This window comes from Triturus cristatus, chromosome 1_1 (assembly GCF_964204655.1).
Source record: "Triturus cristatus chromosome 1_1, aTriCri1.1, whole genome shotgun sequence".
In the NCBI taxonomy this organism is placed as follows: Eukaryota; Metazoa; Chordata; class Amphibia; order Caudata; family Salamandridae; genus Triturus; species Triturus cristatus.
In genome coordinates this window covers 1243918011-1243934620 of record NC_140579.1, presented here as the reverse complement: position 1 = coordinate 1243934620, position 16610 = coordinate 1243918011, and the positions used below count along the sequence as shown (strand labels likewise).

The window sequence follows — 16610 nt, the reverse complement described above, 5'->3', positions numbered from 1 at the left end:
ACTGGGGACCAGTTGCTGAAAGCAGTAAGTGGCCTGGGGAAGCTCACAAAGGTGGCAAGCCTTTGAAGCTTCCCCTTCGTGGACCCTGCCCATCCTGGAAATGGAGGCTTGGGACCTCATCCCAGAATGTGCATTGTTTCAGGCCCCAGAGAGTAGCAGGCTCTCGACCCAGGGGTCCAGAAACATGTCTGGTGGTGGAAGCTAAAAGCAGCCACTCAGCCTGGACACTAATGGTAGTTTGTTTTTCAGGGGGCATCTCTAAGATACTCTGTGTGCCTTTTTCGTTAAATCCCACACTGGCATCAGTGTGGGTTTAATGTACTGAGAAGTTATATACCAAGCTTTAGTTTTCAAGGTAGCCATTATGGTGCTGTGGAGTTCGTAATGACAAACTCCCAGCCCCATATACTCTGAATGGCAGCACTGCACTTACAATGTCTAAGAATGGACATAGAAACATTAGGGGTACAGGGCTCATGCACCTGTACCCTTAACACTGGTATAGGACACCCAGCTAGAGGGGTGACTGTTCTATGTGTGCCATGTTGACTTCACTTTTTTCTGCACCAAGCCACGCAGCCCGAAAGGCAGTGTGTGAGTGTAATGGTAGAGGGCCTCTAAGGGGGGCACAATAAGTGCTGTAGACCTTAAAGGCCTTCCCTGGTCACCGTGCCCTGGGTACCATTTACCAGGGGCTGACTTGTGGCCAGAGAAGCCAATTGGGTTTGGTTTTCAATGCAGGTTTAGGGAAAGAACATAGGCTTTGGGTACCTGATTGGCAGGAGCCCGGGGCGCACACAGTCAAAGCACATCCGCAGTTCAGCAAAAAGTGGAGGCATACCATGCAAGTTAGAGGGCACTTTCTCACAGTGCGGGACCTGGAACCAGTCTAACAGGTCAGATAGCACTGGGAAAAGACCATACAACAGAATTTTAAATGGAGGCCACTGCAATTCTTTGCTGCCTGAAGACATGCCGGAGACAGCCAAAAGTAGACTAAAAATCTGCAGCATGGCCTCTGTGAATGCCTCAATTTGCATCTGTGTTGCTAATGGCCCAGGAAAATCATGGCACACCTGGATCAGTTGGGGAATCTGCTTCGCGACCAGGAACCCAGACAGGGATCGACTGACACTAATACCATTATGCTCTCCTTGTTCATGGAGTGGCAAGATATGGTCAAATCTCACTTTGTTTTTTATTTTGTTGCTTAGACTTCGATTTAGACTTGCCAGAGGACTTCTGCAACAATGTCCTCTGGTAAGCTTCAGGAGTGAGAATGAGCCTTTGTCCATGACCTGGAGTGGAATTACAACGGTCTTGATTTCTCATGTTTCACAATGTACAACTTCTCTTGACACCTGACTGCCTTTGGGTCCATAAGGGGAATACTTATTGCGCAACTTCAAATCGTGTCCTGAGCAGTCTCCACCGAGTAGCTCGTGAGCTACCAGTAGCTCTCCATCTAACGGTGAATAGCTCTTCTGTGTGCAGCCCAGCCTACTACTATGGAAGCTTTTGCTTGGTCGAGTTGCTCTACACATACTAAAAGTAAAAAGCATTTATTCGAGACGTAAATGTGTGTATTTTCTGAACTCAAATTGATTTTTGGAGAAAAATAGCTGAATGTTCAAAATTGGTTTAAAGCCATTATTTGAGTTGTAGAGATTACTCAGATATATACCTGGGTGCCAGGGGGATTGCATCTATGGTTTGTATGTAGTACCCATGCAATATTTCAGTTCGCATTGTCAATGCCTTTTTTACATTATTGCTGACAATCTTGGATAAGGTGTTCACTTTTAGATCACTAGTATTGGTAGCTCAGGATGAATTTCACTGAACAGAAGTAGCTCTTGTTACAGAAAATGTTAGAGACCCCTGCACTAGAGAGACACTTTGTGCAGGTCTGTGACTTACATCTGTTTTTTTAAAGTCATGGCATAGTTTCAAACCTGTAGTTTTAGGTAGGAATATAGTTCCCTAGGAGACTGAATTTCATTTTTAGAAGTCATTGGTAGACAGGTGAATTGGGGAGCAGTGCTATGGATACGCATCAGAAGACGAAGAAAGAAAAGGACTGAAGCCACCATGCAGGGTTTCAGCTTTTCTCTGGCTCCACTCTCCCTTCCACAGTGGTATGGAGCCACTGTTGTGCCGAATGGCACCACCTAGGGGAGTGAGGAAACATTGCAAGAAAATGTCTGGTGTCCGGGGAGTTTTCTAACGTGGGGAACCTCATGTCAGAAATATTGATCAGAAACTCAGAACAAGAACATTCCTTCCAATTAGAACTTCAGAGGCTGTGACATCTGGCACACACTGGTGCCTTTTCTGTTCCCATTCTTGCCATTTAGCACAGAAAAGGATAATGTTCCTTACCCAGTAAGCATCTGTTCTTGTCATGTAGAGCTGTAGATTCACATGCTATGCATACTCCTGCCATCTAGTGTTGGGTCTGGATGTTTGCACTTTGTTTTTCTTCGAAGAAGTCTTTCCAGTCACGAGGTAGGGGACTCCTCCTTTCGGTAATAGTGCACATGGGCATACATTCCATTATTAGATTATTTTCCCTTAGAGGGTGAGAATGGAGTTAATAAGAGTAGAATAGAGATGTCCATGCGTATGTGTATATAAAGTAAGAGAAAACTGCAACAGGTATTGGAACCCAGGTGGGCGCATGTGAATCTACAGCTCTACATGCCAAGAACAGATACTTACTGGGTAAGTAAAATTATTTGTTCAAAGCATGTGAGCTGTAGATCACATGCTTTGCATAGACTATACTGCAGTATTCTCCCAAAGCGGTGGCTAACCTATAGCTGTTGCAGTTGTCTGAAAGAGTGTTTTAAGTACTGATTGGCCTACATGTGCTTGCTGTCTCGCTAACACATCTACACAATTGTGTTTGGTGAATGTGCGCGGTGTGACCATGTTGCAACTTTACAGATGTCAGCTATGGGGATGTTTCCTAAGAAAGCCATAGTAGCCCCTAGTTTGCGGGTGGAATGCACCCTAGGGGGTATTGGTAAAGTCCTCTTTGCTTTAGCATGTTTGAATACACTTAACTATCCACTGAGCAATACCAGATTTAGAAATAGGATTGCCTTTGTGTGGTGGACCAAAAGCCACAAAGAACTCTTTAGTATTATAAAATGGTTTTGTTCTTTCTATACAATACAATAATGCTTGTTTAACATTTAATGTGTGTAGAGCTCGTTCTGCCACTGAATCTGGTGGAGGAAAGAACACAGGCAACTCGACAGATTGATTGATGTGAAAGGTAGAAAGGTAGATACCACTTTGGGTAGGAATTTGGGGTTAGTGCGAATGACCACTTTGTTTTGGTGGACTCGACAAAATGGCTCCTCTATGGTTAGTACCTGAAGCTCACCCACTCTCCTCAATGAAATTAGCAAAAAGGAAAGAAACTTCCCAAGTGAGAAATTGCAGTTCACATTTGAGCAATGGCTCGAAGGGTAAACCCATTAGTCTGGCACAGAAAATGTTAAGATTCCACACTGGAGCAGGTGGAAGTCTTGGTGGAATAACTCTTTTGAGACCATACAATAAAAGCCTTGATAACGGGTACTCTGAAAAGGGACAGATGCTGTCTATTTTGAAGGTATGCAGCTATTGCAGCAATATGTAAGCATGTGAATGTGTAAGCTTTCCTGACTGTTGTTAAGTGTAGTAAATAGCAAATGATATTTTGAATGGAAGCATCTAACAGGTTGATATGTTATTTCAATATATAATAAACCGCTTCCATTTATCTGCGTAGCAAGCCCTTGTAGTAGGTCTTCTGGCCTCTTTAATGATATTTATACAGTCTGGTGGACGGTTCAGATAGCCAAACTCTAGGATTTCAGGTGCCAGATCGCTAGGTTGAGATCTTTGGGATGTAGATCTCTTACCTCACCATGGCTCTGTGTGAGTAGACTGGGTGTGAGATGTCGTTTTTGATGAGGAACTACTGAGAGCTCCAACAGGGTAGTGAACCAAGGTTGACAGTCCCATGTGGGCGCTATTAGGATCAGTGTGAGGGGAGTTTGCCTGAGCTTCCAAACCACTAGTGGAATGAGTGGGAGAGACGGAAAAGCATAGTGCATTGCCTTTTGACAATGGGTGTGGATACCTGGAGGCGAAGTTTGGGCATTTTGTGTTTTGGTGTGTTGCGAAGAGATCTATTTGTAGAAAACCCCACATTTGAAAGAATGGGAGGAGAACCTGAGGGTGAAGTTCCCACTAGTGAATCTGTTGTCTCTGACTGTTGAGAAGATCTGTGATCCGATTTTTTACTCCTGGGAGGTGTTCTGCAAGGAGATAAAATTTGTGATGTATGGCCCACCTCCAAATGGCTTGTGCAAGACTTGACAGCTGGAGAGAGTGTGCCTTCCTCCCACTTTCTGTATGTATTACAAGGCTGTCATGTTGTCGTGCCTATCAGGACAGTTTTGCCTGCAAGGTGAGTCTGGAAGGATTTGAGCGCTAGAAATACTGCTAGCAGCTCTAGAGGATTTATATGAAATTGCTTTTGCATTGGACTCCACAAACCTTGGACGGAAAAGTGACTCAGTGAAATCTTGTAGATTTCACTGTGTCACTTTTACGAGGCGTTCCTGCGACAGAACGCCCACCCTACACAGGAACGCCCACATGAAACCTAACGAAGGTTTCATGTGACGCAGGGCTTTACAATGTGACACATCTCCCAAGATGCGTTGCATTGTAAATAAGGCGCAACGTGGCGCATGGTTTACACCGCTGCTGCATCACAGAAGTGACGCAACGGCAGCTTAAAAGTGTCACAAGGGGCTTGTAAATCTGCCCCTCAGTCACCTTGCTGTAGGAGTGGGAGCACTTGTTGAAGTGTCACCATGTGAAAGTGATCTGAGTGAATATATTGATTTAACTCTCTGAGGTCCAGTATAGGCCTGAGAGAGCCGTCCTTTATGGATATTAAAAAGTATAGGAAGTACACGCCGGATCCTTGATATTGTAAAGGTACGGGCTCTATACCTCTAATTTGCACAAGAGTGTGAATCTCCTGTTTGAGGAGGTGTCGATGCTCTGGTGACATTTTGTGTGAATGTGGAGGAATGTTTGGGGGATTGCTGGTAAGCTCCAGGCAATAAGCAGATTGGATAATTCCTAGGACCCATCTGTCTGAATTTATTGTAAGCCAGACGGGGATGAATTGAGAGACTTCCCCCGACTGGTGTGGAGTGATCGGTGGGAAGAGGAGGCAAGTCACTGTTTGTTGAGGAGGAGGTGCGGGTGTGGAATCTTTACCTCTTCCCTAGCCATTATTGCACCTAAATCTGCCTCGAAAGTAACCTCTCGAAGAGTGTCGCTGACTGTTGCCTCTATATGATGTTGAGGTGTTGTCTGTAGATATGCTTTTGGAGCCTCCCCTGAAGATGGAGCGACAAAAAGAACCACAATTGGATGGGGACTGTAGGGCTCCCATAGATTTTGCAACGTGTGTCATTCATCTTCTCTAAGGAAGTGTCCACCACAGGACCAACAAGACGCTCTTTATCAAATGGTAGATTTAAGATAGAAGCTTGGACTTTGGGTTTAAACCTTGAAATTCTCAGCCAAGCATGCCTTCTTAGCAAGACACTGGTGTTCATTGCACGAGCGGCCGTGTCAGCCGCATCTAATAGAAGTGTTTGAAATTAGTTTCCCTTCCTGAATTAGGTTGTATGCCTTAGCCTTATGTTAATCAGGTAGAAATTGGAGCAATTGTTCTAATTCATCATAATGCACTGTCGTATCTAGCCAAGAGAGCCTGGGTATTGGCAATACGCCAGTGGTTGTCTGCCTGTGCAGCTACTCTTTTTCCGGAGCCATCTATTAGTTTAGATTCTTTGTCTGGAGGAGGGGAATCCCCCCCAGGGGTTTGTGAGTTTGCCCGTTTACGGGCATAAGAAACCACAAAGGAATCTAATGGTAATTGACCCTTGATATAAACTGGATCTGTTGGTGCAGATTTATAATTTTTATCTACCCTTGGTGTAAGAATTCTTGCACGAACTGGATCTTTAAAAATATCGTCCACGTGTTTAAGCATGCCCTCAAGCATAGGCAGTGTACGAGTGGATCTCTGGGAAGAGCTTAGTGTTTCAAAGAGAAAATCCCCCTCAAGGGACTCTTTATGAAGCTGAACTTCATGCTATTCAGCAGCCCTATTTATTAACTCTATATACCCTACATTATCATCAGGTGGAGAAGGTTTTGTAGGGTACAAGTCTGGATCGATATCTGCGTTTGGAACTGTGTTATAATCGTGCAATGGATCAGGACTATTATCGTCTCCCCCATCCCCATCATCCTGATTGTCAAGTGATTGTGGTGGTGGTGAATTTGTAGGCGTTATTATTAAATTAGGGTTAGGTGGGGTAGGAGGTGATAGAGGAGGAGAGGGATTAGTACCAGCATGTTTTCTCTTAAGAGGAATGTGTTAAGCGTCCTCAGTTTCTGTCTAGCATTTTAATCGCAATTTTGCATGAATATGTCCAGCTTTGGGATGGATTACTAGTTCCTTTTGTTTCGGGTCCGGGTTTGAAGGCGGGGCATCGAAACCTTGCTTCTTTGATGGAGTAGGAGTGTTTTTTTTTGTTTTGGCGCCAATATTTTTGGAGCCGATGTTTTCAGCGTCAAAGCTTTCAAATCCGAAGATTATTTCAGTTTCGGTAGCGTAGGGATTGTTACCAAAACGTGCTTCGGTGGCAATTGTTTCAGCTCACTGCCCGTATGCGGCCGACTCAATCCCGAACCGGAAGGCTTTAATATTTGTTTCGGTGCTGGGGCCGAAGGCGGGGCGTTGGAAACATGGTCTTGGTGCTGACCTTGGCCCGAAGGCAGAGGAGAAACCAGAGGCTTTTTCTTGGGCAGAGGTAGAGTTTGGAGCAGGGGAGGATCAGTGCTCACGGTGCTGACCCTGCAGGATGTCTTCGTCCATGTCGGAGTCGGCTTCTTCTCCGAAGAGATCCAGAGAGGAGCTGCTGTGTTGTTGCATTTTGTGACGTCGAGCCCGACGGTCACGGAGCGTCTCCTTGGATCGGAAGGATCTGCACACGTCGTTGTCTTGTTCGTCGTGCTCCGGGTAGAGGCACAAGTTGCACACTTCGTGCAAGTCGGTGCACGGGTACTTGGCGTGGCATTGAGGACAGAATTTAAATGGAGTCCAATCAATCGATTGCGAGCTGGCCAACACGGCTAGGCCCAACAGCCTTCTGCGAGGTTTCCAATGGAAAGAGATTTTTCTGAACGATACGATACGCGGAGAATGGAATACGAAATCAAATAACAATACCTTCTAGGGTAAGTGGATTGCACACCAAGTAGAATCCGAGAAACAGTTTAGAACCAGAGCGCACTAATTCACGTCCTAACCCAACAGTGGTTAAAAACAAATCTAACAATTGAGTCGATGCCCATGTGCACAATCACCAAAAGGAAGGGTCGCCTACCTCATGACTAGAAAGAAGTCTTTGGAGAAAACAAAGTGCAAACATCCAGACCCAACACTAGATGGCAGGAGTATGCAAAGCATGTGATCTACAGTTCACATTCCTCAAACATAACATTCTGGGAGCTAAACATCAATTACCAAGGCATAGCTGCAAGCTGCAACTTCACAGGGCTCCTCAAGGTCAAATACCTTGTCTACGAGCCTATGATTCGAATACCAAACAACATCTTAGGCGAGGTTGCATCTTCCTCAGGTAGCCATTGCACCTTAACTTGATCCTCCAAATTTAACACTATGTAGGTAAAGTTATACATCTTCCATTTTGATGCGTTAAAAGCCAAACACTTTCACAGACTGCTCCTTGGCCACCAGGCCAAATGCACAAGCAGACAATTGGTCTTGCTGGTTTGTCTTGCAACCACAAGCAAGCTCCTTTATGCACAGTAGTGATTCTAGGGGAACAAGAACATCACTTCAGACCTTTCTCACGTAGACAAGAAATTTCCAGTAGGCATTCTTCAAAGTCTTTTTCTGACCCCAGCAGCATTCTGCTTGGAGTGTGGAGGCGGCAGCATTTTAGAACATTGAATCATTAGTGACTGGCTGAATTCCCTAAAACAAAGATGGTAGAATTTTCGCACACTGCCATACTTCTCTGCAGGATTAAGTTTCAGTGCCCAATAGTAATTTAGTACAATAGTAATCCCATAATGTCTTCTGTCAATTCCCACAAGATAACGAATAGTTTCTTACCTGTCGGTGTAGTTTTGCAGCTTGAAGATCTTTCTGGATTCACTATGCTGTGCATTATTCCGCGATCTGGTGGTTGGGTCCGGATTCGTAGTCTTTTTTTTTTGTTTGTTTTTTGTAACCCAGGTGGATGTCGACGTCCCACCATTTGGTGTACCTCTCGTGACGTCGTCGTGCTTCCTGCTGAAGTCCCACCTTGGTGCGCCATCTTCGGGTTATTTTTCCCTCTTTCTCTATTATTTTTTTTTTTTTAACCCTAGGCGTTCTAGTAATTTCCATTTCAATATTTCTCCTTGTTGTTTTTATTGTTTGTCCTTCCACCTTCTTCTCCTGCCTCATCTTTCTGGCGGAGGTGGGTGGGTTTGCTAGTGAATCCAGAAAGATCTTCAAGCTGCAAAACTACACCGACAGGTAAGAATCTATTCGTTTTGCAGCGTGAATCTTTCTGGATTCACTATGCTGTGCATAGATTTTGTAGCGGTTTGTTATCTTTGTGGCGGCTGGGTGGAAGATGAGCATTGGTCGTTGAATATATGTTGAAGCACCTTTTGTCCTACTTGTGCTTCCTTGTTCATCTGTATGTCCACGCAGTAGTGCTTAGTGAACGTGTGCACTGAAGTCCAAGTTGCCGCCAGGCATATGTCTTGAATGGGCGTGTTTGCCAGAAAGGCAATTGTTGCCCCTTTTTTCCTTGTGGAGTGTGCTAGTGCCCCCTCCGATAGTTCTTGTCCTGCCTGATTGTGGCAGAATTTTATCGTTAGTGCGATCCATCTTGCGATGGTGCCCTTAGTCACTGGTCTACCCAGGAAGCTGGTTGCGAATGACACAAAAAACTGCTTTGTTTTCCTGTGCTCCTTTGTTCTTTCGATGTAGTGCATCACCGCCCTTCTAGCGTCTAGAGTGTGTAGTGCCCTTTCAGCGCCTGTTGTTGGGTTTTGAAAGAAACTTGGTATTTGAATTGTCTGGTTCATATGGAATGCGGACACCACCTTTGGCATGAAGTGTGGGCCCGTCCTCATGACGACTCTGTCCTTGTGTATTTGGATGTAGGGTTCCTGTAGTGTTAGCACTTGCAGTTTGCTTACTCTGCGTAGCGAGGTTATTGCCACCAGAAAGGCTGTTTTCATTGTCAGCATTTGTAGAGAGGCCTTGTGTATGGGCTCAAAGGGCGCCTTCATAAGTTCTGTAAGGACTACGTTGAGGTTCCATGCTGGTGGTGGCATTCTTTTAGGTGGCGCTAATCTTTTGCCCTTTCGAGGAATCTCTTTACTACCCGAGAGGTAAAGAAACTTCCCCCCCGTCTCACCTCGTGTGTAAGCTACGATCGCCGCTAGGTGGACTCTTAGCGACGACGAGCATAGATTAGCCTTTAGTAGGTGTGTGACGTATCTAAGCACCGTTGATTCCCTGGTCATTTTATTTTGCATCTTATTTCTGCTGCACCATATTGTAAACCTTTTCCATTTATCCCCATGGAATTTCCGTGTTGTTGGCCTCCTTGCCTCCCGTAGCACTCGCATAGTGCTTTGAGGTAGCTTAAGGTGTGCGAACTCTAAGTCCTCAGGAGCCAAGCTGCTAGGCTGAGGCTCTCTGGCTCTGGGTGTAGAACCTCTCCGTTCTGCATGGTGAGCAAGTCTTTTATTCTTGCGAATTTGTGTGGGGCCCCTGCGCCATTTCCACTATTTGCGAGTACCATGTCTGTCTTGCCCACTGTGGTGCCACTAGGATCAGCGTCATGTTGCTGGTCCTGCATTTGTTGAGTACCCTGTGTATCAGTGGTATTGGTGAAAAAGCGTAGGCAAATGTTTTTGACCAGCTTATCCATAGGGCATTCCCCTGGGATTGTTTTTCTGGTTGCCTGGATGCGAAGTTTTGGCATTTTGCATTCTGGTGTGTTGCAAATAGATCTATTGTCTGTGTTCCCCACCTTCTGAATAGTTTTTGCGTTTCCTGCCCATTGAGCTCCCACTCGTGGGATGCTGAAGTCTGCCTGCTGAGCCAGTCTGCTTCCACACTGTCCTTTCCTGGTAGGTGTATGGCCAGCAGGTCTATTTTGAGTGGGATGGCCCATTTCCAGATCTCCTGGGCCAGGTTGGATAGGGGAAACGATTGTGTTCCTCCCTGCTTGTTGATGTAGAACATTGCTGTGGTGTTGTCCGTTTGTATTAACACTTTCTGATTGTACAGGTTCCTCTGGAAGGCCTTCAGGGCTAGCAGTACGGTTTTCAATTCCAGGTAGTTGATGTTTGACCGCATCCGCTGGAGTCCACAGACCCCTCACTCTGAGCTTGCTCATGTGTGCTCCCCATCCTATCTGGGATGCGTCTGTGGTGATGGTCACAGTTGGGCTTGGAGGTGTCAAGGGCTTCCCTATAGTTATGTTGTCCCTGTTCCACCATGTTATCTCTTCTTGCACAGCGTGCGTTACAACCACTAGGTCCTCCCAACTTCCGTTGGCTTGCGACCATTGCTGTTGCAGCCATTCTTGGAATGGTCTCATGTGTAGGCGTACATTGGGGACTAGGTGAATGCATGACGCCATCATACCCATGATCTTGCTCGCTATTCTCACTGTCAGAGCTCACCCCTTCTGGTAGAGACGCGTCTCCTTCAGCATGGCTATTGTTCTCCTGTCGCTGGGCATGACCATTTTGTTTATGGTGTTGATCTGCGCCCCCAGGAAGATCTTCACCTGTTCTCCCCCCCCCCCCCCCCCCCGTGTATCGAGAACACCAGGTTTGTTAGGGTTCTTGTCACCCGCTCTGCGTGTTCCTCGCACTTGTCGCGAGTACTTGCTTTGATTAGCCAGTCGTCTAGGTAAGGATACACATGAATCCCTTCCCTCCGTAGGTACGCTGCTACTGCTGCAAGGCATTTTGTGAAAACCCTTGGGGCGGACTTTAGACCGAATGCCAGGGTTGTGAATTGGTAATGATCCTGGTTGATGTTGAACCTTAACAGGTTTTTGTGGCGCCTGTTCATCGGGATGTGCAGGTAGGCATCTTTGAGATCCACGGTGGACATGAAGTCTCCACCTCGTATTGGAGGTAGCACTTCTTGTAGCAATGTCATTTTGAATTTTTGCGTCTTTATGAATTTGTTTAGGAATCGTAGATCCAGGATGGGTCTTAGTGTTTCGTCCTCCTTTGGGACCAGGAAGTAGTTTGAGTACACTCCCTTCTCTGCATGGCACTGGTTCTATGGCCTCCTTTTGGAGTAGTTGTAGCGTCTCTTCTGAGTTGAGCAAGATCTTGACCAGAGCGTTGTCTTCTCTTTGGTTTCTTGTTTGGGAGGTCTTTTTTCCAACTCTCTGCAGTATCCGTACTGTATGACGTTAAGTATCCATTTTTCTGAGGGTTTTTTTTGCCATTGTTGAAGGTAAAGTCCCAGTCTTCCGCCTACTGGTGTTGCATGCTCGTAGGCATTTGGTTTGTGTACCCCCCTTACTGTGCTTACTTTGTGCTTCACCCCTCGGGGTATACTGAGGGTGATCATTTTCTTCCGTGCGAAGTCACTTTGATGAGGGTTGGTCTCCCCCTCTTCTTCTCTGGCCACATCCGTTTCCCCTACCGCGAAAGGACTGGCCTTGAGGCTGGTACTGCCAGTTTTGCTTCTGCTGTCCCTGCTGGCCGTGACTTTCACCCTGCTGTCCTTGCTGGAATGTCTGGTGTGACGTTCCCGGCTGGTTTCCTCCCCTTCCGTAGGGTCTCCGAGCTGGGGTGCCTCTTCTCATCCCTCTGAATTGCAGGGTCCTCATGGACCTTGCCGTCTCATTTTCTTTCTTCAGTTGGGTGAGTTTTTCGTCCACCGGAGCACCGAACAGCGTCTCACCGTTGAAAGGGGTGTTCAGTATGTTGTTCTGGACCTCTTGCTTGAATCCTGAAATTCTGAGCCAGGCCTGCCTCCTTTCAGTGATTCCTATAGCCATCAGCCTGCTCGATGTCTCTGCCCCGTCCAACGCTGTCTTAAGGCATGAGTTTGCAATATTCTTCCCTTCCTCCACCAGATGGGAAGCTCTCTGCTGGTATTGCTCGGGGAGATGTTAGATTAGGTCTCCCATCTCGTCCCAGTGCTGGTACTGGTGCCTGTTCAGTAGGGCATTGGAGTTCGCCATGCGCCAGTGCATTGCCGCATTTCTCTCAACCTTTCTCCCGGTGAGGTCCATACTTCTGCTCTCCTTGTCGGGAGGCGGCCCTGAGGTTGCCGGTACATTGGCCCTTTTCCTGGCCGTGGACGCAATGATGGAGTCAGCGTGACTGATCCTTTGATATATGGCGGGTCCTGTGAGGAGTGCTTGTATTTCTTCTCTGTTCTGGGAGTGATGGATCTGCAAGTTCCTGGGTCCTTGAACGCCTCCTTCCCTTGGTTCATTACGCTTTGGAGCATGGGGAGGAACTGGCTCCTAGTCTGGATGGGGAGCAGTGTTTAGAGTAGAAAATCTGCTTTCGGCTTCTCCTCGTCCAATTTCACGCCAAAAGCTGCTGCAGCGCTCTTGACGACCATGTTGTATGTCCCAATGTCGTCTGGCGGCGAAGGCCTCGAAGGATAGGTCTCCATGGGCTCTTCTGGATTTTCGGCATCGATGTCCTGCCATTCTAGCTCATGTGTTGTCGACGGTGCTGAGCCGTAGATCGACTGCTGCTCCTCTTCCTCATCTTCTCCCTCATAGTAGGGGTCTTCTTCCTCTTCTTCAGGATCTCTCGACTGCTCTGCGGCGTCAAACTCTTCCTGTTCTTCGATCTCGATGACATCCGTCAACGGTTTCGTTGAGATTTTGAATTTTCTCATCGAACTCCTTCGTCCTCTGAAGGATGCTCTCCATCTCCGCCTCGAGCCTTCTCTTTTTCTTCTCCATTTCGGAGGCATGTTCGGCGTCGAACGCTGGTCTTTTCGACGGAGCTTGCGTCGACGTGGCCTTGTCCTTTGTCTCCGAACGCCCCACCTCGTGGGCCTGCTTCGACGAACTCTGTTTCTCGCCGGCCTTCGGCACCTGCGAGTCCTTCTCGAAGGATCCGCTGGGCCTTTCGTCCTTGGATCCACTCGCTGTCGTCGAAATTTTCGGCGCCGGTGTTCCTTTCGAGGACTTTGACTCTGTTTTTCGAGAGTCACTCTCAGATTTTCGGGGCCCTTTCGGGGGTTTCGTACTCGACGTGTCTCCTACCTTGTCATGCGTTATCTTATCGGTCTCTGCGACCGTGAAGACATCAGGTCCCTCTGCGATGTTGTCTTAATCGTCGGTGGAGAGGCCCAGTTCGTACAGCGACGGGGCATTACCCTTGCCTTCCATGTTGAAGTTGGCTCTCCTCTGCCTTTCTCTCACCCGGAGTGTCTTCGGCGTGAAGGCGGAACAGGCGTTGCAGTCCTTGCTCTCGTGGTCGATCAGCAGGCAAAGGTTGCAGACCGGATGTAGGTCCTTCTGCGCGTATTTGTGGTGGCAGTTACGGCAGAATTTAAAGGGTGTCTTGTCCATTGCGCTCAGAGTCTGAGTGCGCATTTTCCGATGGGCGTCGAAGATTGAGGATCTCCTCCTCCTTCGTCGTCCCGGCTGTATGCTCTTCCTCTCTGTAGTCTTCTATAAATTCTCCTTCGATGAAACTCGTGTATTTTTCTTCTTCCTTCGTTAAAACTCTGGAGCTTCTCGATGACGATCCAGACCCAACGGCGGAAAAAAGAATCTGAAGATGGCGCACCAAGGTGGGACTTCCACAGGAAGCACGACGTCACGAGAGGTACACCAAATGGTGGGATGTCGACGCCCACCTGGGCTACTCAACAAAACAAAAAAAAAAAGACTACGAATCTGGACCCAACCACCAGATCGCGGAATAATGCACAGCATAGTGAATCCAGAAAGATTCACGCTGCAAAACAGTGAATCTTTGCCCAAGTTTCCTTCACCCATCTCCCCCGAAAGCCAACTTCTTCGGGCTCCTCCAGGATCAAAACACAAACCTTTTTTAGGCGCTCTTCAAAGCTCTGCTCAAATAATCTGCCCTTTAAAGAGAGGTGTCAAGAAGATCAGGAAGTAAAGTATTTTTTTCCTTAGGAAGCCAACGTTCTGAGAAAACCATCTCACGTGCCCAGAGTAGATGTGAATGAAAGCAATTATCTAGGAGTGTGGGGCATTCAGCCATTGGCAGAATATTAAGTCACTAGTCAAACTGGTTTTCTGAAGTCAGAAACATAGCAACCTTGAATGTTACTTGGAACATAAAATAATCCATGCAACTAATGAATTGTATTTTCTATAATCCAAGAATGCTGTTCCTTTCTTTCACAAAGTCAAAATTAGAAAATCATAGGTTTTAGGCAATATGCATCTTTAACAAGTTTTTCACAAGCTACCCGTCAGTAAACAGGTGAGTTCTACAAATACACTGCTTGACAGCAGTTACACTGCTGTTTTACTTATTGCCTCAACTTCCTAGAAAGTTACAGTTTTCACAAGAAAATATCCCAAAAAGTATTAAAAAAAAAAAATTAAATAGCCAATATAAAATATTGTATTCTTCAAATATGAGATGCTTACCAATCGTTTGCTGTACAGTAAAGCTGTACTGCTTCCACTTGCAATGGCCCAATTTGTGAAGTTCATCACATGCTTTACTTGCCGTGAGAGTCCGGTGATGTCATTTTGATGCTGTACTAATTTCATCTGTCTCTCCTTTGTAACATTCTAAATAAACAAATATTCAAAATGTTATCATGCCTCTTATTTCTCAAAACTATTCTTTACAGTCTAAAATGTAATTAAACTATTTTTACAGAGTTAATCCAAGTATGAAACGGACTAGCTAATCATCTAAGTTCAGTGTACAAAGAAAGAATGAGCATCTATACTTAAGAAGGCTAAAGAAGGCGCGTCCATCAAAGTTTAGAATGTGTTTTATCAACATTTATCTGGGGTAACTCCATTAAGCTTAGCTAATGGGCTAGAGAATTTTAAGAACTGGAATGCTGCATTGCAAAAAACAGCCTTGCAGCAGGCACCCCTTGAAAGAAAAGCTGAAGACAATGGCACTGTCTTAAGGTGAAACATTTACGCATATTCAACGAATGGGCTAATTTGTTACAGCTTGCATCAAACAAAAACAAATAGAAAACAAAAAAAATATGCATCAAAGGAGAGGTAAAAGCAGTAAGTAAACTTTGAACATAATTAAGAATGTCTGGGTGGTAGCAGCAAAATATCTACAAAATGCAAAAAGTGAAAAAATAGCTTAGAAACAATCAAATAGCTTATAAGAAACGCTATTTACATTAAAAGTGAAAACACTGCAAAAACATTAAAGTTTCTCTAAAAGCTATTAAGTTTCCTATTTTGTAAAAAAAATAAGAGCAAGCATCAGCAAAGCTTATAGGACTGGTCTCTGCAAGGTGGGGTGATGGTTAAACTTGTATTATCTTTAGAGAAAGAATATGCCACAAAAAATAAGAAGCCATGCTGCAGGAAGCTGGCTTTGTATATAGTATGCCAGTAGGAGGTTATACCGTGCACAGTGTCCAGGGGTTCCCCTAAAGTGTACAGGGATAAATGTAAAACCCAAAGAGCTCTATACGTGGTAGTGTGGGCGAGCAGCCTTAGGCCTAAACACAGATGAGTGTGACATTTATTGCACAACATTGACCAATAATGGACACCACTCAAATAGGAGCTCCACGTCAATTTTATAGAAACAAGCTCTGTTTCTATTTTATTTTAAGACCAACATATTGTTGTGTAGTCCCTATATACCTATATAGGTTTTGCGCGTTTAGACAGCATACACTGCGGGATTGGCGTCAGAATAACTGTACACCCCCACCGGGTATGTTGGCTTTCTGTATCAGCTAGCTCACAGTGCTACTAGAATCTCCTCTTATCGGGGAGAGAAGAGTTCTTGGCAACCATTAAACATGACAACCCTGATCCCTCAGAATCATGTACACAATATACTACCTTTCGCTCAGTCACTCGTGCTCACTTAGTTTGTCTCAGAGAGATACACAGAATAAACAGGCTGGGCGTTTTCAATAAGAATTTATTGAACAGATGTTATTCTAGTGTAGAACATAGGAGCTGCAACAACCGATAGACAGTAGCATAGATATAGGATTAGAAGCACTAAGAAAGTAAATGGATGGTATAGTTCTACCATCTTGCAATAATCATGAATACATACAAGTATATAAACAAGCATTGACATAGCCAATAGGTCTCGCCTTTGGGACCTTATAAGTGTTTAGCCATGCAACAGTTGATGTTGTTGCACCAAGGTTATTGTACTGCATAACTAAATACTTATAAGGTCCCAAAGGCGAGACATATTGGCTATGCCAATGCTTGTTTCTTTAGTAACTTCCGATCTATTTGAGCTAGAAACAATGAATATATACT

At 45.6% G+C, this 16610-nt stretch overlaps 1 protein-coding gene across 2 annotated transcripts in view; it reads right to left on the bottom strand.

Moving 5' to 3' along the window:
* Nucleotides 1–16610, bottom strand: part of TRIM33 (tripartite motif containing 33) — a 695715-nt gene that overhangs the window by 593069 nt on the left and 86036 nt on the right. For both annotated transcript variants that reach the window (XM_085652097.1, XM_085652090.1), the window contains exon 7: nucleotides 14763–14909. In XM_085652097.1, the coding sequence (XP_085508223.1) occupies nucleotides 14763–14909 (147 nt within the window). The remainder of the gene's footprint in view (nucleotides 1–14762; nucleotides 14910–16610) is intronic.